The 26597-nt window shown below is 48.4% G+C and overlaps 1 protein-coding gene across 1 annotated transcript in view; it reads right to left on the bottom strand.

Moving 5' to 3' along the window:
- LOC119440239 (glucose dehydrogenase [FAD, quinone]) overlaps window positions 1–26597 on the bottom strand; it is a 690341-nt gene that overhangs the window by 626355 nt on the left and 37389 nt on the right. Inside the window, exons 4-6 of the mRNA XM_049662828.1 lie at window positions 7898–8029; window positions 5912–6026; window positions 5552–5735 (exon numbers count right to left, since the gene is read on the bottom strand). Of these exons, the coding sequence (XP_049518785.1) occupies window positions 5552–5735; window positions 5912–6026; window positions 7898–8029 (431 nt within the window). The remainder of the gene's footprint in view (window positions 1–5551; window positions 5736–5911; window positions 6027–7897; window positions 8030–26597) is intronic.

The following is a 26597-nucleotide window of genomic DNA, read 5'->3' on the forward strand; positions in this document are numbered from 1 at the left end:
TCAGAAACTTATGTGTTTTGGTAAACATTATCTGTACCGCACACTCTTAAGGAAAAAGCCTCAAGTGGAGCGTTTCTGTTTTTATTGAAGTATTGGCAGGCACAGATGAACTGTTCCGCGTTAACAGGGAAGGGGGGGGGGGGTGTTCGTGGAACTAGTTCTTACTCTACGAAACAGCGTATAGCTTCTCCGTGGCGGATTCCTTAAATCACTCCTGGATGGTGAGGTGGTATTCAAAGTGCTAAAATAACTCCTGGATGGTGAGGTGATTTTCAAAGTGCTGAAAAGTCTTTATATAAGGGGTGATTGATTGGCACTCTTAATTTAATCTGCTGCACCATTGCCTGCAAGTCCAACACGTGGCGGTATCCACTGAAACTTCAGAATGAAATGCCTGTTGCTGAGCTCCTTAGCTAGCATCAATGACGGTCGGCCGAACTTGCTGCCATACAATGCACGGGATAATTGTTGGAGCACCGCTGACAAATCCGAAAGGATGACAGCGTGCTGAGAACGCGTCCTCAGTTTACGAAGCGCTGCAGTAATCGCGGCTCTTTCCGCACTTTTCAATAACACTAACTGATCCAGAGGGCCAGATCACGCAGATCTAATGAAGCGAATCTAATAAAGCTTGCTCTTAAGAGGAAGCTTTAGCTCGTGCCATACTCCGATACCGCCTACTCAAATACATGTAAAACGCAGAAACGATTTTCTGAGGTAACCACTGGGCCGATTTTACTTAAATTTGTTACACATGATAGAGAAAGGTAAATTCTAGTGACTGTTGGACGCGAAATGTCGATTTCTGGTCTGCATTATTTAACTGGAATTTTAAAGATTTGTTAAGTTTGAAAAAATAGAAGCACGAAGATTACAAATTCGTAGCTCTGCACGTATATAAAAGATGTCGGAGACCTGTGAACGGCATCTATTAGAGCATTCAAAGCAGACAAATTTGATATGCCAATTTATTTCTTACATGAATTTGTTACATTGTTTACAAGAATATTGCACAAATTCCACACACAAAATGGTATTCTAGTTTAAAGCCATGTAGAATACAGCAATTTTGTCCACTTTAGACTTACTATTAGGTGCAGTTTACAAGATTGTTATATCATGTTTCATTGCTGAGTTAGAGTTGTAAATTTGATAGTTTCGTTTCCTAAAGCTCTGCTATTTTGTCAATTTTATTAAACAGTTGACGACTTAAGTAAAGAAATCGCAACCAACAGTCACTAGAGTTTCACTTTTCTTTTAACTGCAACAAACGTCTTCAAATGTGGTGCAGTGGTTGCCGTGAAAAACGAATTCTCGTTTTATATGTATTTAGATAGGAGCAACCAAGCTAAAGCTTCCTCCTAAGGCGACGGCCACACCGCCAATAACTTTCAACGTATCTCGCTTTACCACCTGTTTGCCACCGCCTACCACGGACCCACTCCCCATTCTACTACACTCTACCAACTCGTTCAAAAGAGACGGTTTTTAGAAGAACCTCATCTGAAAGCGCTAACAAAGTATGGGCGCGAATGATGTCCCAGTAGCACAATTTACGTCAGAAAGTTAGGCATTCGGGAACTGCGTGCTAACAATCATAATACTAGTTTACCAAAACTGCCCTTTTGTCGCCATCATGGCCAAGCTTAGGCAAGTTAGAATCTAATTGACATTCTTTTACCCCGATGTCCCTATTTATTAGCACCTTGCTGCATCCCGGCGAAGCTCTGATTTCTACCACATATATTGTCACTAAAAAGAAAATAATGCAAGATGTTTTTAATGTTCTTTTTCCACTGTCTGTGGACAGCTGTCTACGAAATTTTGAGAAAGATTAACGATGGGCCTTTTTATTTTGATTTTTAAATAGTGTTCATTTTCGTCAAAACTTCCCATTTGAGGCAAACTGTAAAAATCGAAATTTGTGCTACAGCAACAATATACAGCACAATCGTAAAACAGGTAAAGGTGTCATAGCCCACCAAATTTCGAAAGGCTACATGCATTAGTTTAGGAGATAAAAATTCGTAACTATAGCAAATTTCGAAAAGTGTAGCAAATTAAGAATTTTTTTTAAAACACTTCCGTTTTGCACAGAAGCCTCAAACAACGCTTGCTGACTCTTCTTTACGTATACGTTTTACACAAGAAAAAGCATTCTTTGTAGCCGTAATATTTTGAGCTTCACATTGTTGTGAATTTGCAAGAATGCCCGGTGCATGAAAATGGCGCCTGCAACCTGAAAAGTTTCGATATTTTTTTTCTCCTAAAGTATCCATTTGTTAAAGAAGGCAAGTTCACTTTCGTACTACCGAGTGATATGCGCACAAAATATAAAATATTGAATGAAATCCAAAATATGTATTTTGGACCCGCGTTGATCTCTCGTGGAATCAATTGTGCTCGTTGTGCTCGTTCTCTCGCTTACGCCGAAGAACGCCGACGCTCAACGCAGAGAAGGTGCCTAAAGGCTCAATCACACCGGCGACTTGAGGAGGTCGCGCGACCATTTGCGACTCGCGACCAAAAAGCCACCGAAGGCGACCGATGCTCGCACCGTCAAGCCCGGCTCAGCGCGACCTGCAAGTCGCAATCCTGGAATCTAGGAATCTACGCAGTTCGCCCGCATTTCGTTGGCACTGTGTACACTGGTTTTGATCCATGAAGGTTGATTGGAGCGATGGCCGGATTTTAATTTGATCGAAGAGGAACACGTCGTCCCTGCGCTGATGTGCTCGGTCGTGGTGTCAGCTGTGGCAGCGCGGAAGCCTCCGAAGAAAACGTGACACTCGGGGGCGCGCCCGTGCCTTCGCTATCGAGAAGTGGCCGGTCACGCAAGCCGCCTCGTGCCCGAACTTCGCGCGCATGACAAGGAGGGTTATGGAGAGTAAGCTGCAATTTCTTGTTCGCGTTGCGTGGGAATCCGTGCGTAATATTCAAGCAAAACTATTCACACGCTGTTCATCTTTGGGTGGCGCTCTCACCTAACGAACGGCAGCTGGAAAATTGGGTTGGAGTTGTGCTTTCTTTTCCTGCTCTTTAGCTTCCAGCGAATGCGACCGCGTTCATTCGACACGTTGCTGCAACTGCCTGCGTCTCACCATCACAAGACAAGACACCAATTGCCGGCCTGTAGTCCGCATGGTGGCATTGACGTTGCATTTGGCGTGGACGACGCCGGATGAAAAAACACATATCACTTTCCGCGCGGCGCTGATTGGTTCAGCAGCTTTGCGACCACGGTCGCGCGACTGAAAAGTCGAGCCGCGAGCGACTGGCCTAAAATGGTCGCTTTTCGAGAAAAGCGACTATTTGCGACTAGTCGCGTTGCGACAAAATTGGTTGCGCGACCACTGTCAGTCGACGGTGTGAATGAGCCTTAAGAGCTACGCTCTAAAAATTTCTTCGAATTGGGTGAGCGTCGTCTCTGCAAACCTCCCGTCATTCGCGCTAATTTATACTTTTATTCTTGAAACAACCAGCCCGCTTCTGCACAATCCTGCGTGTGCGTGTGTGTGATTGTGTGTCCTCGTCTAAGAGGCAGTTGTGCGAATTCAGCAGAGCGGCTTTCCGACTAGAGGGGCCGCAAATCAGCCGTAAGAAAATAAATTTTGGTTAGAGCTTGATAATATTGGTGTTCTTGTTCCGTAAAATATACAACGTTTTCTGGCCTCGGTGGTTCTGGCCAATGGGTGCCGTTTCGGGCGATTTCAATGAATTAAGATGAGGCGTTTTGTATGTTCATCCAGTGCGTGTGCCATGTGACCCTATAAAATCTATCAAGCTCAAGCTTCCTCTTAAAAAGATGCTTTAGCTTTTTAATATGTTAATGATTCGTGAATAGGAATTTCGGAAATTCTTGTAAACAGTGAGTAGCACTGCTAATTGGGCGAGTTGGTACGGATGCATGGTTTTAGAAGGGCGCAACAAGGAGGACGACAGACGGCGCTTGTGTACGTGTGTTCTTTCGTCTGTCGTCCTCCTTGTTGCGCCCTTCTAAAACGATGCTTGTAAACATTGTAACAATTTCCGGTAACCTGTAATTTCGTCAATGAAGTTTTTCTGTTCTGGCTACTTTAGAGATGCCCTTTACACAGCTGCGATATGTGCTTTTTGCGCTGTGTTACCTTTGCAACCTCCTGCATCATTTTTTTTCAACCTACCAGTTTGCCACAACTTCCGTAAAAACAGTTGTCATTTTACACGTTGTTGCTGTTAACATTGCTTGCACATAATTATTACTCAGAAAGGCAAGAATTTTCATTGAAATAGGTCCAGCGAGTGTCTCATAAAAGCCGTTATGTTATTTTTATGTACGTGACTAGATAGTTCACCGAGAGCTAAAGCTTTCCTTAAGTTAGAGTCTTTTTTAAGGTAGGCTTAACCTATTTCGGGAAACAGCTTTCTTTTCGAACCCTGCTGGTTCTTAGTTTGTTATTGTTTAGTTGTTGTTCTTGGTGTTGCTGTCAGCACCGATTTAACCAATCGGCCTATATCAATTGGCTTCGAAGTATGGGGTCCACATACTAACAGGGATAATAACCGCATTGAAAGCACATAGAACAAAGCGCTTAGATTCACTTATAATAAATACAACACATACGCTTCAGTGAAAGAATTTCGCAATTGTTCCACGATGACAACTCTTGAACATCGAAGCAGGGTAGACAGGTTAAATATGCTTTTTAGTATTGTCAACAATTTAACTAGGATGAACACTTATGCATTCTGATGACATTCAATACAAACAGAAGACAAACGATACGCCGTAAACATTACAAAGCTTTGCTAATACCATAATCAAAAGGAAACAAGTGCTGCTACTTGTTCTTTTCTAGAACAATCGCAGAAAGGGAGCTGCTCCGGGGTGACGCCACTACCTTGTGCACGCTTTCTTCATTTTCATCTGTGATGTCGCCATCACGTGGATTAGTTTACGAGTTGAAGTTTCTGGTCGTCCTGCTCGTTTATTTATTTATTTTTTTTGTAGCAGTCTACTTTTCAAAAAAGTCAAGACTTTCAACACGTTTCTCTTAGCTGTCTGATTGTCCACTTTTGACATATATAACGTGGCTTTAAAATTAAATTATGGGGTTTTACATGCCAAAACCACGATCTGATTATGAGGCACGCCGTAGTGGGGGACTCCGGAAATTTCGACCACCTGGGGTTCTTTAACGTGCACCTAAATCTAAGTACACGGGTGTTTTCGCATTTCGCCCTCATCGAAATGCGGCCCCCGTGGCTGGGATTCGATCCTGCCACCTCGTGCTCAGCAGCCCAACACCATAGCCACTCAGCAACCACGGCGGGTAACGTGGGTTTCGCTCCACATAGATGTAAGGTGTTCGTTGGATGTGCGTATTTTTTTACGATCGAAGCGTTCCCCTTCGTAAGTGGTAAGATAAATCTGCACAATCAGTAGCTTGTCTCAGGACATTATATATATATATATATATATATATATATATATATAAAGGTTGTTTCGGCACATAAGATCTACGATAGCATTAAGTGTATATCACCGATCAAAATCATACCGTCTTCTTACCCCAAGAGACTCGAGATGTTCTCGAGGTCCTATGCCTGAAAGCATCAGTAGCTGTGGAGAGGCTATGGCTCCAGCGCAAAGAATTACTTCTTTCTTTGCCCGAACAGTGTCTGTTCCGAGGTAGCGCTTGAACTCCACTCCTACAGCAGTTGTGCCTTCAAAAAGAACCTGCGAAAGCCGCTCACTTAAGACACTCGCATTTTATTTATTACTTCATAAAAAAAGCAATCAATATAACTTTTGTCTTCAGATGATTTAGTCAGTTTGCAGACTGTCTAAAATATTTTAACTGTGACGATAATACACATTGTGTTTATATGCAAAAAACATGAATTACAAATGGTCTCTTACCTTCGTCACATGCGAATAAAGGGCGACATCGAAGTTTTTCTTCTGCGAACGTCATTTGTGATAAAAGATTTACTAGAACTCCAGCGCTCTCCGTTCTTAATGTTATTTTGTACGCGTGAGAAGCCTGTAAGAAAATATTATATATATATATATATATATGTATATATAGTACATCAGTTTTGTTTGCTAGGTGACGGTTGAAAAAACTGCTTACTAACACCAAGATCGGGGTGCTTTTGAATCACTAATGCATTCTAAGTACACATTTTATTGTAGATCATCTCACGCCAAATGTTAATTTGCATTGCTATCCGCCTGTACATGCAAAACGGCGCAATGTCTTATCAACAAGCTTCACTGTTTTCTTACAAACATTATATGTACCAGCCACATAACAGAACATAAGGCTGACCCAGCTGTTTGTCTTGACCGCTAAGCGCATTAATTAGTAATCTTTCTGTCTTGGTAATTTTTTGAATTGTAAACTATGCTAATCTCGACACGAGAGTGAGCTTCAAGATGCAGGCTTGAAGTCATTAACAGTGATATAACAAGGAATGTCACAGAAGCCAACGTTTCGACAGGGACACTTGTATTTGTAAAAGCAGCAAATTGTAAACATGGTCCTCTGAAATAAACTGATGTTCAGAGAAAATTCCCGACATTAGTGTGCCAATCCTAATATTTTTTCTTTGTGTGTTTTTTGTGCTTGCGCACCTTCATACCTGTGTAACACTGAACTTTCATGAAGTTACGCTTTGCCGCATTCACCGAGCTTGCGTAAAATCACTTCGAGCTTTCAACTACTGGTCAAGCGCAGAATGCTTTATCCATTCAGTCCATTATTTATGAGCACGGTCACATGACCATTTTATCCAAAAATGACGAAGAGAAAAAGTGAAATTACTGTAAATGGCAGTAGAGCGCTTGTTAAACGATGGCACAAATACACGCAAGGAATGGAAAGTAAGTGCCGCTGTTTGTGCAACTAATACTTCTTTGCAAGTATTTCCGCCACGATAGCGGGAAACATACATGCTGGCCACATGCAAAATGCACCATCTACAAAAGGATATACTATCAATATACCAAAACGTGATTTATATTAACACAGCCAACTTTAGAATAATGCCAGTGTATTCCACATCACTTCAAAGGGAACTTCATAATGTGGATATTATTGCTCAAAATATGAAACCTAAATTGAGCGATATAATCACGAACTGAGTGGTCTCTTGTACACCACACCAGTTGCAGAGCTGCTGTAGTTGTGCGTATTTTGACGAGGCTCGCGTTCGTGGTTAGCCGTGAATATGGACATTTTTTTAGAGATAGCTCGACGTGATTTGGCTGGGGTAGCTTGCATATCAGTCGTATTCAAATTGATGTATGCACTATTGCAAGTCAGCGCTAGGTGTGTATATTTACTCATTCGGAATCTTTTTTTAGCTCCATCATTGATGGAACCTGTGTATCGAATATGCCATGGACGTGCAGGTTTGACATTTCGTACGACCTATTTTCAGCACGAGTAACTACGCTGATATTCATTGTAGTTCTTTTTGTGGGACGGTTAATTCCTTCAAGCTTTTATTATTTTCAAGACGTCATCTTGAAGGAACAACTGAATATGGACGCCGGTACAGCATATATTTCCAGAGAGCGATAAATGGCATTTGTCAGCTGCTCTCCATCTTGATCGGGCACCTCCATGCTATATCACCCCTTTTATGACGGAACTTAATTATGACGCCTACATTAGAAGACAAAGAAACAGTCGACATCCTTGCAAGATTTTAGTGATCGTTTGCGTGTGTGAACCATATCTGTCGATCTTGGTTTAAATCTACCAGAAACGAATATGTTCCCTAAAGGTGAATAGTTAGAAAGTGCTGGTCCTCCGTTCGCAAACATAAGGCTAAAGTTTCGGGACATATTTCTTATGATATTTCAACAATTTGTAGTTGAAAATCACCGCTTCACTTTGTATCTTACTTGTTTGGTTCGGCCCATTATAGTCGTCGTTGTTGTAACCAAGCTCTCGGCCAGCCTGTAAGAACAAGTCGCTAGCCTTCGTATGAGAACTGGGGAAAGTGATGGGGACTTCCCCACTTTGTCCGTGGTATCCTGTAAAAACAGGATAAGTCAGCTTAGGCAGTTCCTAAATGTTATACTTAGTCAAATGAAACCCATTGACAAAAAATTGCACAAAAATGGTGAATCTGCAATGACACGGACTGCATTTCTCACGTTTCGCACCTTTTTCTCGAAGCCATACTACGCGGACCACCGCATTTTTCTTTCGTGGCTGCAATTTCGACCAGGAAGCCTTCATTTGAATGAAGCCTTCATTTCGACCAGGCAGCCTAACTTGAAGCGTATTTCGGCCAGAAAAAAACATTCCATTCAAGGAGAAACGGGACATCGATGAGGCGAAGGAAGACAGCAACACTCGTGTAATAGGTTGGAAATTTATTTTACGATAGGACAGAAGCTGATCGTAAATTAGGACAAAGACGAGCTGAGACTGGAGAGTACTAGCACTCCCGGGCAACTCAAAGCCTGACATGCACATGAATATTTCTCCCCAGAGCTTTCCACGTACTGGACTATCTTCCGTACCCATTAGGCTTATGTAGTCTAGAAAGGGCAGTACGTATCCAGAAAGGCAGTTATTATGTATAGTGGTAATACTGCATGAACAGAAGCATCGAGAAACCTCCCACAGCAGCCTGTTATTTTGTATGTTGAGATCAGTTTTACGCCATGATGATATCTCCAACACTCTCATCTAGGTATATTTGCAGCAATGAAGTTTTTCCAATATTCCAGCAACATTCTTCCAATATTTTTTATTTGCCCTTGCCTATATATATCACCACCCAACAAAGACAATACTCCTTTAGCATTTTCAGTGGTAATATGGTCTAATTAGAGAGTAATAATTATGCCTTCGGCCACATCGCATGGAGGTCAATTCATTCTGTCAGGATAGGTGTGCTTTCCAGACTTATTAGAAACTCGTTCTTCGATAGCGATGGGCATTGGTGTTGAGTCAACAGCACCGTTTTTAGGCTGGGGACGGGGAAAATGAGATGCGTACTCTTTTGTTATAGCACTTTTGTTATAGCACTGTTATAGGCGCGCTGGGGGCATTTTCCCTGTTCGATGGAGCGCTCGCAGCCTTAGGGCCCACGAGGAACTGTTTATTATTGCGATAGCAATTTAATGTACACTCCTGGCGCATTTCTGCCGTCGGCGTCGCATTCGCAGTCGGTGTCGCCGTGAGGTTTCGCATAAATTCTCCGGGCCATTAAATCGTCGCCGTTGCTGTATGTGTGAGTGAAATTGTGTGTGTGGGGGGGGGGGAGGGGGTGAGCCGGCGACCGCAAGAATCCGGCGGGAGGCCAGGGAGGGGAGGTGGGCGCGTTCTACTGCCGGCGGCCCCGGCGGCCGCGCGCACCTGCCCTGGCCGCTTTATCTTGAAAGCTATCTGCGATGGGGATGCAGTCCGCCGTAAGCTTTGTTTTCGCCGCTTAGTTCGCGCTGATGCGAAAGACAGCATGAATGTCCATTCGATCGCTGCTGCTGCCGCGCTTCCTCACTCCAGCATTCTGACAGCGAATTTCCACGGTCATTGAGCGATACGACCTCGACACTGACTGCGCCGGACATTAGAAGTAGTTGACTGGGTGCTCGCCGCCGTAGCTGGCACACACACCGTATGCTTTACTTGCACGTGCGCGTCCTAAAATTGCGAACCCCTGCCGCCTTCCCCCTGAACTTGTATCTCTGTTCCCCACGACAGTACTCGGTCACATGCGCGAAGCTCTGGTACATTAAATAATAACTTGGCGGTGACTCCACCTAGTCGACAAGTTCGTGTATGGTAAATCCGTTCGTAATCTTCTCTGGGAGTTATGTGTTTTGAGCAAACGTCAGGACAACACAGTTTGTGCACCTTGAGTTACACTCCAATCACAAATTTGGGCACCGACCAATGATTCGTCAAGCATGAAATACGCCCTGGTGCATCAGGTAAGTCAGCAGCTCCTCATCTGAGTACCATTTTAGGAGTCCTCTAATGATGCACGTGTTTTCAAATAACTGTGTTTCACGCCAGAAGATATTCCTACGCCGCAGATGCTCTCGCTTTCTAGAAGCACGTCAGCTTCTTCTTCTGTCTCTAAATCGAAAATAATGCTCCTTGTAGAGTAACATGACTTTTGATTGAGGCTTTGCCAAGAATCACTTCAATTTAGAGCACAGTGTGGTGGGATTCGCTTGCCGCAGATCAGTTCCTTTGGAAGCCTGAGTGAGTAAGACTGGGATGCCCAGTGTCCTGCCTTGGCGGTGGCGTACATTCGGCAAACACACCACGTCCCGTATCTAGGCCCTCAAGGTATGCTACACTGGTTTCACCGATGATAGTTGACTCGTCCTCAGACTGTACGGTAGCTTAGCACTTGCTGTCAGGCACATTTGTGCCAACAAGCTGGCGTTTCAAACCTGGTGTCATCCCTTGGGTTGTCCTGGTAGATCTCCCATAGCGGCCAGGTTCGGGAATTTCGCGTGGAGAAATCCCCGTCGGTCTCCAATACGGAAGGTATCTTTTAGAGTCGTCCGACGTTTTCAACGATTCGGACAGTAGAATGACGAGTGAATGAGAAAACAAAATATAGGCAGAGCCACTCAACTGGGCCGTAGCAGCCTCGTCATCGTCTTCTTTCTCTAGCGCAGAACGAGAGCGTTACATGTGATGTCCGTTGATCTCACAGCATATTTTCACCCTTAGGCAAAAGGGTGAGGCAAATACAATTTTCTGCTGAAGACGTTGCTTTTAAGAGTAGAGCAAGACAACAACATGCCACAAGACTGGCACAAGAGACCATATCTGTCGCTGTGCGTTTTATTGTCCCACTTATTCTTTGCGAAACCCGTGTTATGGATTGCCAGTAAACCTAAACTCACGTTTCGCCTATAGTCGGCAGTTATGGAATAATATCCACACACAAATAGAGGCGACACATATTCCGTGCTGCTCCAGAAAGAGTGCAATGATAAGGACGGTGTACCTTCGTAGTAAGAAGCTGCTAAATCTCCCCCCTTCCCGCACACCCAACTTTGAGGAAGGCTTGTGGTGCAGCCGCCTCGGTGCTCACCGTTGCGAAATACGCGCCAGCTCAATCCGGCTTCCTGAGGTATAAATGGTTAGTAATCAGCCGGCTACTGAGTTTATTACTGCTGCCTTTAGTAATGCTGAGAGAGGGAGAGAGAGAGAAAAAAGGTAAAGGAAAGACAGGGAGGTTAACCAGAGGTTATGTCCGGTTGGCTACCCTGTACCAGGGGAGGAGTAAATGGATGTGAAAGGAGAGAGAGAGAAAAAATAAGTCAAAAATTAAATAATAAAAGGAAGGAAAGAACAGAAAATCACACACCCACACAAAGCAGAACTGTTTCTGTGGGCACTGTACGCAGTCTGCGAAGGCGTTCTCGTATTGCATAGTGTGAACGTTCGATCCTACGTAACACAGTTCAGAGTCACAATTTTTCACTGAGTCCGGTGTCTTTCAAATAACGCAGCAGTGCCTTCAGGGCGGCTCACGCCGTTGTTTGTGTATGCCAGTTTCCAAGGATGTTCTTTTCTGTTAGTGTCCGTTTGTCCAGTTGATATATCGTCGCTGAGAGAGATGCTCTCTCCGGGTTAAAGCGAGGGCACTCACAAAGAAGGTGTGCGATTGTTTCATTGCACCCGCAGAATTCACAAAGTGGGCTATTGGCCATTCTGATAAGAAAGGATTAGGCATTTGAAAATGCTACTCCAAGCCATAGACGGACTACAAGTGTGCAGTCCCGTCGTGGAAGGTTGAACGGAATACGGTGCTGTAAATTAGGGTCCAGGGCATGAACACTTGTGAAATCGGATGAATTCCATTGCATCAATGTTAGTTCACGCTCAAGCGCGGAATGTTTTTTCGCTGCGTCGGCTGTCGAAAGAGGGATGGCAACGCAGTTGACACTGTCATGGGCAGATCGGGCCGCTGCGTCCGCTCGATCATTGCCATGTATCCCACAGTGACTAGGCAACCACTGATATATATTGTGCCCTTCATCAACTATGCGATGGTGTAGTTGTCTTATCTCTGCGACGAGCTGTTCATGTGATCCATGGCGCAGTATTGAGAGTAAACTCTGGAGGGCTGCCTTGGAGTCACAGGAGATTGACCATGGATGGGGTGGTTCCTCCAGAATGAAATGAAGAGCAGCACGGAGGGCTACCAGTTCAGCAGTTGTCCTTGATGAGACATGTGACGTCTTTAGCTGTGTCTTGACGGATTTTGCTGGAATCCCCATTGCGGCAGCTGAACTTGTAGGTGTGACTGAGCCATCGACATAAACATGTACGCGGCCACTGTGAACCTCATGTAAAGTCTTAACGTGGCCTGTTTCAGGGCAAACGACGACATGTGAGCTTTCTTCGTGATTCCTGGGATGGTGAGGCGTATGTCAGGTTTGTGCAGGCACAATAACGATGAGGATGGTCTTGCTGCAGGCATGTAGTTTGACGGCAACGAGGTATGATTGGCAGCAATTATACGACTGAAAGTTGTGTGTGGCCTGTCTGTAAGTAAAGATGCAAGATGGTGGGAAGGTAGTCGGCCAACGGGCCGAATATGCGCCCTGAGGGCGTCGGTGGCTAAGTACGTTGATATTGGCTGATCTCGCGCTATGACAATCTTTGCCGCCGTAGACGCACACTTCGGAAGACCGAGACACGTCCTTAGCGCTTGAGCTTGTAGTCGCTGGAGTACACGCAGGTTTGTTTTGCAGGTGTTGCCTAGCACGGGGAGGCTGTATCTTTCAAAACAGAGGAATAGGGCACTATAAAGCTGCAGCATTGACCACACCGATGTGCCCCATGATTTTTCACCGAGGAATTTGAGGGGGTGTGTTATGGTCGTTAACCTCTTCTTTAGGTATGAAACGTGCGGGCTCCATGCTTAGTCGCGGTCCATAATTACCCCTACAAAGCGGTGTTTCCGTGCGTTTGCAATTGTTTGCTCATTGACACTGACAGAGTAAGGCCTCATTGCCTTCCGAGTGAATGCAACAAGGCAGCTATTCTCTGAAGACAGCTCTAAGTTCTGTTTTCGTAAGTACAGTGATGTTAACGTAGCTGCCTTTTGTAGCCTTGCTCGTACCTTCATTCGTGTTACAGCAGACGCTCAGATGCAGATATAGTCAGCATAGATTGATACTCCAGCGGTTTTGGGCAAGCATCTGACTAGGCCAACGAGCACTAAGTTGAATAGTGTCGGACTCAACACCCCCCCCCTTCTGGTACTCCACGTGTAGTGAAGAAAAGGAAGAAGAAGCGCTCTTGCATCTGTCGCTGTGCACGCGATCAGCCTTCGTGGACTATCTCGATTGTGTGAGCCGTCATTGTCGTCTAATAAATCATCGCACTACACTTGGTGGAAGGTGCTGCAATCCCCGACCTCACCCTGGAAATTCGCAGCCGAACGTTGCCGACTGCTTCAGCCGCTACCATGCTCGAGCCTACCGACCATCAGCCTCCAGATTCCGCCGCTCCCATCATCTGCGGCGCCGTCCAGCGGCAGCGGGACCCTCCTGTCTTTAGCGGAGCTGGTGAGACTGACAGTGGAAGATTGGCTCTCTACCTACGAGCGCGTCAGTGAAGACAAGTGGGATGACCCGACGAAGTTACGTAGCGTCATCTTCTTTCTTGCTGACGTTGCGAACCTCTGGTTCCACAATCATGAGCGGGAACTCCAAGCCTGGTCCGCTTTCAAGACAGCTTTCACGGAAGTCTTCGGCCGTCCAGCCTTGCGAAAGCTTCGTGCTGAACAGCGTCTACGCCAGCGCGCTCAACAGCCCGGCGAGACGTACACCAGCTACATAGAGGATGTGGTGGATATTTGCGCCCGCGTCGATTCCACCATGAGTGAAGAGGACAAGGTGAAGCACATCCTCAAGGGCATCGAGGACGACGCATTTTAAATGCTTCTTGCCCGAAACCCTTCATCTGTCGCTGCTGTCGTCACTCTTTGCCAGAGCTTCGATGAGCTGCGTCGACAAAGGGTTCTTGCGCGCAGCGCTGTTGCACCTGGCCGCTCTCACTGGGGCCTCACGCTTCCCTCCAACAACACGCCCGAGTCCTCACTCTCCGTTCAGATTAAGGATTTTATTCGCGAGGAGGTGGCACGCCAACTCTATAAGCTGCCTCTCAGCGATCGCCCTCTACAGCCTGACACATCTCTGGCTGCTTCCGTTAGGAGAGCCATTCGCGAGGAACTTGCCGAATCGCTACCGTTGGCTCAACCCTGTCCTCCCATGGCGACACCTCTGACCTATGCCGCTGTCGCAGCGCGACCTGCGCCGCCGACATTCGCGTTTCCTGCGACCATGCGACCTCAACCAGTGCCAACTCCCGCGTCGCCTCCTATTCCGCCTCGAAGTCAAGTTCAGAACCCTTGGCGCACACGCGACAACCGACCCATTTGTTTTGCTTGTCGTCTCGCCGGCCATGTCGCGCGCTTCTGCCATCGTCGCATCCCGCCTGCTAACCCTGCTGTCGCAACGCCTGGGTATGGCTATCCCCATGATGCTACCGGGCATTCCATGCATCCCAACCCAGAGTATTCGCCGTATCCTCGACGTCCCTTTCGACAACCATCATTCTCCGACACCGCGTCGTCGCTCGCTTTCCCCCTTACGTCGTCGCCAGTCATCTAGCGAGAGGACACTAGTTGCTGCAGTTCTGCAGGCACGAACTGCCAACTCCGCGACTTCTACAAGGCCTGCACAGTCGCCACGCAATTTACTGGACGTTTTGATCGAAGGAACTGCCACAATTGCGCTTATTGATACTGGCGCTGCAGTTTCTCTAATGGACGAAAAGCTTTGTCGTAAGCTCCACAAGGTCACCACGCCGTTGGCTGGTTTGCTACTGCGCACCGCGAATGCGCAGCATGTAGCACCACTTGCACAATGTACCGCAAGGGTGGTCATTGCCGGCATCGTTTATGTTGTTGAATTTTTCGTACTGCCTTCATGTTCACATGACATCATCCTCAGCTGGGAGTTCCTGTCTCACCATCGTGACATCATCGACTGTGTTCGGGCCGAACTGGCGCTTTTCCCGCTTTCCGATTCCCCGCTGCCTGACCCTTCGGCAAGTAAAGCCACCAAGCTCACCGTTGTGTCCGATACGGACATACCACCCGAAATGGCGGTTCTTGTGCCCCGATCTTGCTCCACCGCGCCAGACGCTACGGTGCTTTTTACACCGTCGCCTATTGTTTTACGTCGCAAGGCTCTACATCTCCTGTTTGCTGTCCTGAACACTGTATCTGGATTATCCGCTATGTTTGCGTGTAACCCGTATCAATCCCTTGTGAGCTTACTGCGCGGATAATCACTTGGTCGTGTTGAGCCCCTTGACCCGCTTCACATTCTTGATACTTCCGGCGACACGGCCTGTTATGAGCTCGACGCCCTCACTTATCCCTTGCTGTGTGAATCATCCTCATCATCTTCATCATTGTCGCCGTCTTCGTCATCAGACGTTCTTGAATCTGCCTTGCACGCCGATCTGCCACCTCCGTACCGCCAGCAAGTCCTCGCGCTTCTTCAGAATTTTCGCTCGTCGTTTGATTGCGACCAACCATCCCTGGGACGTACGGCGACCGTTACTCACAGCGTCCACACTGGTTACCATCCACCATTACGCCAGCGACCATACCGCGTATCGGCAGCCGAGCGACAAAGAATTACCGAGCAAGTCGACGATATGCTGCACCGTGGCGTCATTCGGCCTTCCCACAGTCCTTGGGCGTCTCCTGTAGTATTAGTACGCAAGAAGGACGGCTCAATACGCTTCTGTGTGGATTACCGTCGGTTCAATAAGATTCCCCGTAAAGATGTCTATCCACTGCCTCGGATAGATGACGCCCTTGGCTCCCTACAAGGCGCTGAGTACTTCTCATCCTTGGATCTTCGCTCCGGCTATTGGCAAGTGCCAATGGCTAAGAAGACTGTGAGAAGACAGCTTTCGTCACGCCCGACGGCTTGTACGAATTAACCGTAATGACGTTCGGGCTCTGCAACGCGCCCGCTACTTTCGAGCGTATGATGGACACCATCCTTCGTAACTACAAGTGGAAAACATGTCTGTGCTACCTTGATGATATCGTTGTGTTTTCGCCCGATTTCCCGACGCACCTCGTTCGCTTGCATGATATACTTACCTGCCTCACCTCTACCGGCCTCCAACTCAACATCAAAAAGTGCCGTTTTGCTGCACGCAAGTTAACAATATTGGGACACGTTGTTTCGAAGGACGGTGTGCTTTCTGACCCAGCCAAACTTCGCGCGGTGGCAGAGTTTCCGATGCCCACTACTCTTAAGGCACTCCGCAGCTTTATAGGGCTCTGCTCTTATATTCGTCGTTTTGTGCGCAATTTTTCAAGTGTCATCGCCATACTGACCAATTTGCTTACCGCTAGCGGCGGCATCTCCGCGTGGTCAAATTCGTGTGACGAAGCCTTTAAAAAACTACGTCGCCTACTTACTTCGCCGCCGATTCTTCGACACTACGAACCCGCAGCGCCCACAGAGCTACACACGGACGCCAGTGGCATCGGACTTGGTGCAATCCTAGCCCAACGGAAAGACGGCTACGACGAGTACGTCGTCGCATATGCGAGCCGCACTTTAAAGAAGGCAGAAGCCAACTACTCTGTGACAGAAAAGGAGAGCTTCGCCATTATTTGGGCTCTCGTCAAATTTCGTCCATATCTATATGGTCGCCCCTTTGACATTGTTACCAACCACCACGCCCTTTGCTGGCTGTCTTCGTTGAAAGATCCTTCAGGTCGCCTCGGCCGCTGGGCACTTCGCTTACAAGAATATGACATCCGCGTTGTCTACAGATAAGGCAGAAAGTACTCTGACACCGATGCTCTTTCCCGATCGCCGATACCTTCCGATGTGGCTTCAGTGTCAACGCCTTTCGCATCCATGTCTACCATCAACATCGCTGATATGCCGGACGAGCAGCGTAAGGATCCCCTGCTTTCAGCTATGCTGAATTTCCTCCGCGATCCGTCCGTCACACCGTCTTCTGGAACACTTCGTCACCAAGCCGCTCACTTTGCTGTTCGCGACAACGTTCTTTACCGCAGAAATTATTTGCCTGATGGTCATAAATGGCTGCTTGTGATACCACGACACATGCGTACTGACATATGCGCTTATTTCCATGCTGCTCCTCATAATGGTCACGCCGGCGTTCTGAAAACGTATACTCGACTGAAGCAGCGTTTCTACTGGCACGGCATGTATCACCTTGGGCGCCAGTACGTGCGCGCTTGCACGGCGTGCCAACGGCGTAAAATTCAACAGCGCCCTCCTGGCGAGTTACAACCGCTCCGCTGCCAGGCCTGGCCAATTGATCGCGTCGTCATAGACCTATACGGACCACTTCCCTGCAGTTCCTCTGGTAACCGATGGATAATTGTAGATGTCGACCAATTTACACGCTACGCCGAGACTGCCGCACTCCCGGCAGCCTCTGCGCGCGAAGTTGCCTTCTTCATCATGCGGAACTTCGTTCTTCGACATGGAGCACCCCGCGAACTGCTCAGCGACCGGGGGCGTGTGTTAGTGTCCGAAGTAATACAAGCCCTTCTCGCTGCATGCAGCATCGTTCACCGCAAGTCTACCGCCTACCATCCGCAAACGAACGGCTTGACAGAGATGTTCAACCGCACACTCGGTGACATGTTGAGTATGTACGTTGCCTCGGATCATAGTAACTGGGACACTGTTTTGCCGTTCGTAACGTATGCCTAAAATACGGCCACACAAGCTACGACTGGCTTTCCGCCATTACTTCTGCTATATGGCCGCGAGCCCTCGTGTACAATGGACACGCTGCTCCCATACCGACCCGACGCTTCTGAATGTACGCCAGTGTCTGAAGCCGCCAAATACGCAGAGGACTGTAGGCAGCTCGCTCGTACCCTTACGACCGCCGCTCAAGGCGGCAAAAAGCTGCCGCATGACAGTAACGTGCCTACACCACATTTTCCGCCTGATTCCCTTGTTTGGTTGTGGATCCCACCTCACAGCCCTGGCATTTCAACCAAACTTCTTGCATGATGATGATGGCCCTTACCGCGTCATCGACCGTACGTCCGCTGTCAACTATGTTGTCGAGCCTGTGACGCCATCACACGACCTTAGACATCGCGGGCGTGACACGGTTCATGTCAGCCGACTTAAGCCATACTATGACCCCCTGATCCTACCTACGCCGTAAGTCGCCAGGATGGCTGATCTTCTCTCCCGGGGGCCATTGTAGTGAAGAAGAGGAAGAAGAAGCGCTCTTGCATCTGTCGCTGTGCACGCGATCAGCGTTCGTGGACTATCTCGATTGTGTGAGACGTCATTGTCGTCTAATAAATCATCGCACAACATTTGGTGAAAGGTGCTGCAATCCCCGACCTCACCCTGGAAATTCGCAGCCGAACGTTGCCGACTGCTTCAGCCGCTACCATGCTCGAGCCTACCGACCATCAGCCTCCAGCTTCCGCCGTTCCCATCATCTGCGGCGCCATCAAGCGGCAGCGGGACCCCCCTGTCTTTAGCGGAGCTGGTGAGACTGACGTGGAAGATTGGCTCTCTACCTACGAGCGCGTCAGTGAAGACAAGTGGGATGACCCGACGAAGTTACGTAGCGTCATCTTCTTTCTTGTTGACGTTGCGAACCTCTGGTTCCACAATCATGAGCGGGAACTCCAAGCCTGGTACGCTTTCAAGACAGCTTTCACGGAAATCTTCGGCCGTCCAGCCTTGCGAAAGCTTCGTGCTGAACAGCGTCTACGCCAGTGCGCTCAACAGCCCGGTGAGACGTACACCAGCTACACAGAGGATGTGGTGGATATTTGCGCCCGCGTCGATTCCACCATGAGTGAAGAGGACACCGTGAAGCACATCCTCAAGGGCATCGAGGACGACGCAATTTAAATGCTTCTTGCCCGAAACCCTTCATCTGTAGCTGCTGTCGTCTCTCTTTGCCAGAGTTTCGATGCGCTGCGTCGACAAAGGGTCCTTGCGCGCAGCGCTGTTGCACCTGGCCGCTTTCACTGGGGTCTCACGCTTCCCTCCAACAACACGCCCGAGTCCTCACTCTCCGTTCAGATTAAGGATTTTATTCGCGAGGAGGTGGCACGCCAACTCTCTAAGCTGCCTCTCAGCGATCGCCCTCTACAGCCTGACACATCTCTGGCTGCTCCCATTAGGAGAGTTATTCGCGAGGAACTTGCCGAATCGCTACCTCTTGCTCGGGTGAACCGCTGGGCAACCTCCTGACCAGTTGCGCTCCTGCGGATGTCGGTGACCAGTGCGGTGACTACCTGCCCGCGAGACTGTTCCCGGCCAGTACTGTTCCTGGTCGTCTGATCTCATGCCGTTCCTCAACGTTCGAGCCGCCGCCACCGCTAACCCAGCATCTCGGCAAGTCGACCCACTACGTCTTGCTCAGCGACCAAGTCGCCCCGTCACGGTCTCCTTCTACTGAAGACGACGAGGACGTGAGCGCGAGCAAGAACCTCGTAGCGTAGGGAAGTGTTAGTATGCATGTGTTATCTGTACTTTAGTCACCATGTGATGTGTGCGTCGTTCTGTTTGTATAGTATTTTACAGAGTGCTTAGTTCTAATATATGGTATCTTCAAACCTGAATGTCTATGGCTCCATCCTTCACCACACCGCATGTCAACAAACGTGACGGTCCGCAATCATCTCACTACATTTCTGGCGTCCGCGCGGCAGGACAAAACTCTCTTAAACACCTCTTGAGAGTCTCACTTTGTTTATGTGCGGTTGTTGAAGATGCATGCTGAAAAGCTGATAGGTCTTGGTAAAGAGTTGGGACTAACAGGAAAAGCACTCCAGCAGTGGATAGAGGAGTGCGAGAGAGAAAGCGAGAGATATACGCTACAGCGTGAAGCTGCTAAGGAGGATCACGAGAGAGAGTTAGAGCTGCAAGCCGGAGAACGCCAGTTACTTGAGCTAAGGCTACGCGTGCAAGAGTCGCAACAACCTAGACAAGCAATCACCGCTGAACCAAGTGAACCAAGTGAACGCAGCGCGAGCAGTCAAGGTTTTCGTAGTCCGCACAAGCTAATTCCAGCTTTCAATGAATCCCGGGTTGAACTCGACGCTTAAATTCCAAGGTTCGAGCGAGTAGCCACTGACCAAGGATGGCCTCGTGATAGGTGGGGTCTATCCCTGAGTTTGTGCCTAACAGGGGAGGCTCTCACTGTTGTCGGACGCATGTCTGCTGAAGATGCGACTGACTGCAAAGCTGAAGTCAACATTACTTTAGAGGTTCCGGTATACCGAAGAGGGTTACCGAATCATGTTCCGAGAGGCCAAACCCGAAAATGGCAAAACAGGATGCCAATTTGCAGGCAGACTGCTTGGTTATTTTGACCATTGGCGAGAACTGGCCAAAACCGAAAGGACATATCGTGCCTTGAGAGACAGGGTCGTCTCGGAACAATTTTTGCGTGGATGCGACAAGAAGCACGCGGTATTTTTGAAGGAGCGAGATTGTAAAGATTTGAGCGATTTGGCTGCAACAGCGGATCATTATCTCGAAGCCCAAGGCCTGACTCACCTGGCTAGAGGCAGAGAAGAGAACGCGTTTGTGAAGAGCGGGACGGTGCCAAAAGAGCCAACGAGCGCTCAAGGAAAGCCCCATTGCTTCATATGCAATAAACGAGGCCACAAGCTGTCTGATTGCTGGTCTGGAGCCACAGGGAGTAGGTCCGTGAACAATGTGAGAGAGAAGAAGCCACAGAGCTTTCCCAAAAACACGAAGGACCGCAACGAGGCTTTGTGTTCCAGTTATGAACGTGGCCAAACAACGCAAGGAACCACCCGGCGCAAACAGTGCCAAATTGCAACAGACATTGAAGACACCCGATGTGACAAGATTGGGTTGGGTGCGGAAAGCCCCGTCGGTCCGATACGTCGAAGAGCACGAATGCCGACAGCGCAATGTTATCTGGAAGGTCAGCCTGTGACCGTTCTCAGAGATTCAGGCTGCGACACTGTCATCGTAAAACGCGCACTTGTTTCAGCCGAGAAACTTACTGGGAAAACGCGGACTGTATATTTATTAGACAGTTCCGCTCAACAGCTTCCAGAAGCCGAAGTTGATATCGACTGTCCGTTCTACAAGGGCACGGTACTTGTCATATGCATGGAACGGCACTGTATGATGTTGTGTTGGGTAATATCAACGGCGTCTGCCCCTCTCTCGAGCTGCCTGGAAGCGAAGCTGCGCTAAAGCCTGTAAAACGTACTGATGGCTGTCTACATTGCAAGGACAACACCGAACCTCTTTGCGATGATGATGTGGCTGCTGTATCACGATACGGTGGCAAAGAATCACTAAAGCTGCCAGTAGTCATGCCAAGCCCGTTGGACGTTGGTCCCGAAAGATTCGCGAAAATGCAAAAGGACGATCGAAGCCTCAGTGGTTGCTTCGCGGACGTTGGCAAGACTAAAACGACACGATCAACCACTGCCAGATTCGTAATCATCAATGACCTTCTCTACCGGCGGTACAAGTCTGCGACACAGAGAGAAGTGGAACAGCTGCTTCTTCCGAAGGACCTTCGAGCATCCGTCCTGAAGATCGCACACTAAGGCATACTGTCCGGACACCAAGGGACAAAGAGGACGGCGGATAGGATTTCGGAAGAATCCTACTGGCCTGGTGTGCAAGCAGTCACGCGGTTTGTGAAGTCCTGCGACATTTGTCAGAGGACCGTCCCAAAACATCTTGTAGGACGTGTGCCTCTGAGAAACGCGCCGATAATCAATACGCCTTTTCAGCGTGTCGCTATCGATATCATTGGACCCCTGTCACACATATCGGCCAGTGGTAATAGATCTGTCCTAACTATGGTGGACTTTGCAACCCGTTATCCAGACGCGGTTGCGTTGCCAAGCATCACCAGTGAAAGAATTGCCGAGGCATTGCTTGAGATGTTTTCCAGGGTCGGAATTCCACGAGAAATAGTAACCGACCGAGGCACACAATTCACCTCGCAGCTCATGAAAGAGTTAAGCGGTCTGCTGTCTTTTAAACAGCTACCAACCACGCCTTACCATCCAATCGCGAATGGTCTAGTGGAGCGCTTTAACGGAACGTTAACGCAAATTATCCGGAACATGCGCCAAGAAAGCCTGAAAGATTGGGACCGATACTTAGCGCCACTGTTATTTGCCTGCAGGGAAGTCCCACAGGCAAGCTTGAGTCCGATGGCAATCCTCAAGGACCGATGGCCGATGAGGCCCGATGGCAAGCCTCAAGAAGCTGTGGTCGGGAAGCCAACTGTATGACGAGACAAAAACAACGTATGGCTACGTTGTGGAGCTACAAGAACGGTTACACCGAACATGCGAACTTCGAAGGTCGAAGGCGGCCCAGAAGCAATATTATGACCGGAAGGCGAAGGTTCGACACCTTGCCGTGGGAGACAAAGTATTACTTCTGCTCCCATCCGACAACAACAAACTAATACTGACCAGGAAGGGAGCATATACTATTATTTAGAAGAGAAGCGACATCGACTTCGTCGTAGACTTAGGAACACGAGAAGGTACCTTTCACATCAATCTCCTTAAAAAGTACGAGGAGCGGGAGTCGTTGCCGCCGACAAAAGACCAAGCTGCTGCCGCGGTCAACACGCGCGAAGGTGTTGAAAATAGCAACCCTCCATTTCTTGTAGTCAAGCAGAAAGAAACGTACGAGAACGTAAAGATTGCCACGGACTTGCCAGTAGAGCAAGGCGATCAAGCAAAAGATACGATGCGTGCACTACAAGACATATTGTCGGATGTTCCTGGCAAGACGCATCTTGCAGAATGCCAACTAAGACTGACCACGGAAGCTACAACCCAGGTAGGCACGATACTCCACCATAGAACGGGAAGGCCTCGCTCTTGCTTGGGCCACCCAAAAGTTCCACGTGTTACTCTACGGAAAGAGTTTCGTTTTGCAAACGGACCACGAACCACCTTCCTACATTAATTACGCTAAGCATGTCAATAACATAGTGCTCCGCTGGAGTTTGCTAGTCAGGAAGTATGACTTCACTGTCGAGTATATCAAAGGCAGTGATAACATTGGCGCCGACTACCTCAGCAGAGTCTCGTAGTCCCCAAAAATGACACCGACTATTGTTTATGTATGTGTTGATGTTACTGCTTTTGTGTATCGTATGCGTGTGCTTTAGAAATGTATGAACCGTGCGAACAGTCTGTGTACTTTCAAGTGTGTGCGATAAGTGCTAGTGAAACCAGTGCTCCTTCTGCAAGCTCACTCCTCAGAGCAAAGTTGGTTAAAGATAAACAACTTTCTTGGGTGAGGGGTAGTGTGGTGAAACGACGACGACGACGACGACGACGAGAGGGAGCACGAGGTGGCGCGGCGGAGAAAAAAAAAGAAGAGGTAGAAGGCACGAGCGCAGCAGAGGCGGGTTGGAGACGGCGTTCGAAGAGCCAGGGTTCGAGAGGGTTGCTCTGGTGAACCGCTGGGCAACCTCCTGACCAATTGCGCTCCTGAGGATGTCGTTCACCAGTGCAGCGACTACCTGCCCGCGAGACTGTTCCCGGCCAGTACTGTTCCTGGTCGTCTGATCTCATTCCGTTCCTCAACGTTCGAGCCGCCGCCACCGCTAACCCAGCATCTCGGCAAGTCGACCCACTACGTCTTGCTCAGCGACAAGTCGCCCCGTCACGGTCTCCTACTGAAGACGACGAGAACGTGAGCGCGAGCAAGAACCTCGTAGCGTAGGGACGTAGTAGGCATGTGTTATCTGTACTTTAGTCACGGTGTGATGTGTGCGTCATTGTTTGTATAGTATTTTACAGAGTCCTTAGTTCTAATATATGGTATTTTCAAACCTAAACGTCTACGGCTCCATCCTTCACCGCACCGCATGTCAACAAACGTGACGGCCCGCAATCATCTCACTACAGTGACCAAATCGATGACATTATCTATGGATGAGCGCCCACGCCGGAAGCCAGCCATAGCATCTGGGTACACATTGTAATTCTCCCGGTACCATTCCAGGCGCGTCAAAACCATTCTTTCCATTATTTTTCCGATGCAGCTGGCCAGAGCGATGGAGTTGTACGATGACAAATCTAACGGTGATTTACCGGGTTTGAGAAGTGGTACCAAGCCGATGCAATTTCATTCACGTGGAACCACACCGTTGCGCCAAGACAAGTTGTAATGGTTCAGCAGCATGAGTTGCGCCTTCTGGCCAAGATTTCCGAGCGCCGTATAGGTAACGCCGTCTGGCCCAGGTGACAAATAGCGCCTGCAAGTCGCCAGGGCCGCTTCAAGCTCCTCCATCGAAAACATGACATCCATACGGGAGTCTCGAGACGCAGGAGTGACGCATGGTGTAAGTGCACATTGGGGCTGCCAGCCAGCAAGTCTTGAACAAAATTCTTCAGCAATCTCAATCTCTCTGCAACCTTGGTGCAAAGCGAGAGATTTGAAAGGAACACGCTGTTCCGGTGATACGCGAAGTCCACGCACGGTCCTCCATATCTGAGATAAACGCTGATGTTGATCCAACGGCTCACAAAATCGTTTCCATTTTTGAGATTGGAGCGCATCGATGCGCCGCTGAATCTTCTTTTGCATTCGCCTTGCCTCTCGGAGATCGTGGATGGATTTAGTTCTCCTGTATCTTCTTTCAGCCCGCCGGCGAATCGCTCGTAATCGCTGCAATTCGGCTTCATATTCTTCATAATTCGGGACAGGCTGAAACCGCGCGTAGTCTCTTTCATGGCTTTTTGAATTTCATGTTCCAGACTAGAATGGTTTCCTTCCTGACATACTTCCTCCATGTGTGACCGAAACGCTGACCGGTCAATTCGTTGGAGGGTCATGGAGGAGTATTTAAATAGTCCCTTGATCTTGAGATACGTGGGAATATGGTCGCTGCCATGTGATTCGATGTCTGAGAACCATTGCACTTTTTTTTCAAGACGCCGAGAGATCAGGGTCAAATCTAGGCAGCTGCTGTATGGAATCCCTCGTAAATATTGTTACGTGTGGAAGGACACAGACGAAAGAGGCTATTTACAGGCTATTTACACTGGAGCCAGACAGCCAGGCCCACACTCGCTCGCACCAAGAGCACAGACACACATCATCGTCTTTCTCGCGGCGGCTCGTCCCTTGAACATATTTCGATGATATCGTAATAATATGTTGGACTACCATGGTTCAGGCAATAAAGGTCGTGCTGTGTTGCAAAAGATACAAGCCTCTTTCCCCTAGAGTCCATCTTCAAACTCCCCCAAAGCGTATGGTGAGCATTAAAATCTCCGGTGAGCATCGTAGGGCCGGGTGTCGTGGATAACACGTCGTGCAGTCGTTTAGAGTCGAAGCGACTTGAAGGAGCAATGTAGGCAGCGACGAGAGTGAACGTAAGCTTAAACAAATGATTAAACAAACGTACTGGTTGGTGTCGTGAGGTGGGATTGGGTGCAACACGTATGTCAGTTCACATCTAATATATACAATGACCTTGCTCATATCACCACAGGTAGAAAACATGAATGCTTCATATCCAGAAATGCGAATGACATTTTTAACGTTCTGTTCACAAATTACCAGGATGGGAAAACGGTTTTCGAAGACAAAGTGTCTAAAATCTGAAAATCTTGATTTGAGGCCCCGGGCATTCCACTGCAACAGAGAGGCTTTCTTGAATTCCTTGTGGAATGGAAGCGAGGAGCGGGCCATAGTGCTATACGAAGCTTTCAAGCACTGGAGTCAACGTGTCCAGTACTTGCAGAGCGCTACGAGCAGCCGGAGTATCCAAGTTTGTCAGTAGTAGACGCATGACATTCGTGAGTGACTTCCGCATAGCAATCACTTGCGAATCCTTGTCTCGCTTCTGGTCAACTGCAGCGACGTTGGACTGCAAGTGGCGAGTCATGTGGTGTGGCTCTGGTGTTTGGCATGTCTTCGGCAAAGCTGGCTACTCTTCACTTGATGAGGTTACACAGCATGACTGCTTTTTCCGCTGACATTCGTGCTCTTATTGGAGACAGATGTAGCAGGAGGCGGCGCTGCAGGACGAGTCATCTCCCTCGAACCTGAAGAGGATTTCGTGGACTTTCCTGTTCGGGAGCGATGTCGCCTTATTGCTGCAGAAGCATCTCTGTGTGATGATCCGTCTCTAGCCATTTTCAAGATTTTCTGCTCTTTCTTTAGGCGTGGACAGTCTTTTGGGGATCCAGCGCGCGATCTTTGACAATTTGCGCACTTGAGCTCCGTTGCACGGCTGGTGTCAGCGTCGTGTTGTTCGGAACATCGTGGGCATACCGTGGAATTTCGGCAGACAGCACTCACGTATCCAAGTCTTTGACATCTTCTGCACTGAAGTGGTTTTGGTACGAAAAGCTGTACCACATGACTAAAGTGCCCGACCTTTACGTGTGATGGTAGGCAGTCACCTTTAAAGACGAGATTTACACAGCTCGAGTTGCCAATGCGCTGAGCTTGCAGTAAGGCAATACCATCTGTCGCAGGTTTGATTAAATTGGCAGGTCGCTGT

This window comes from Dermacentor silvarum, chromosome 2, assembly GCF_013339745.2.
Source record: "Dermacentor silvarum isolate Dsil-2018 chromosome 2, BIME_Dsil_1.4, whole genome shotgun sequence".
Classification (NCBI taxonomy): Eukaryota; Metazoa; Arthropoda; class Arachnida; order Ixodida; family Ixodidae; genus Dermacentor; species Dermacentor silvarum.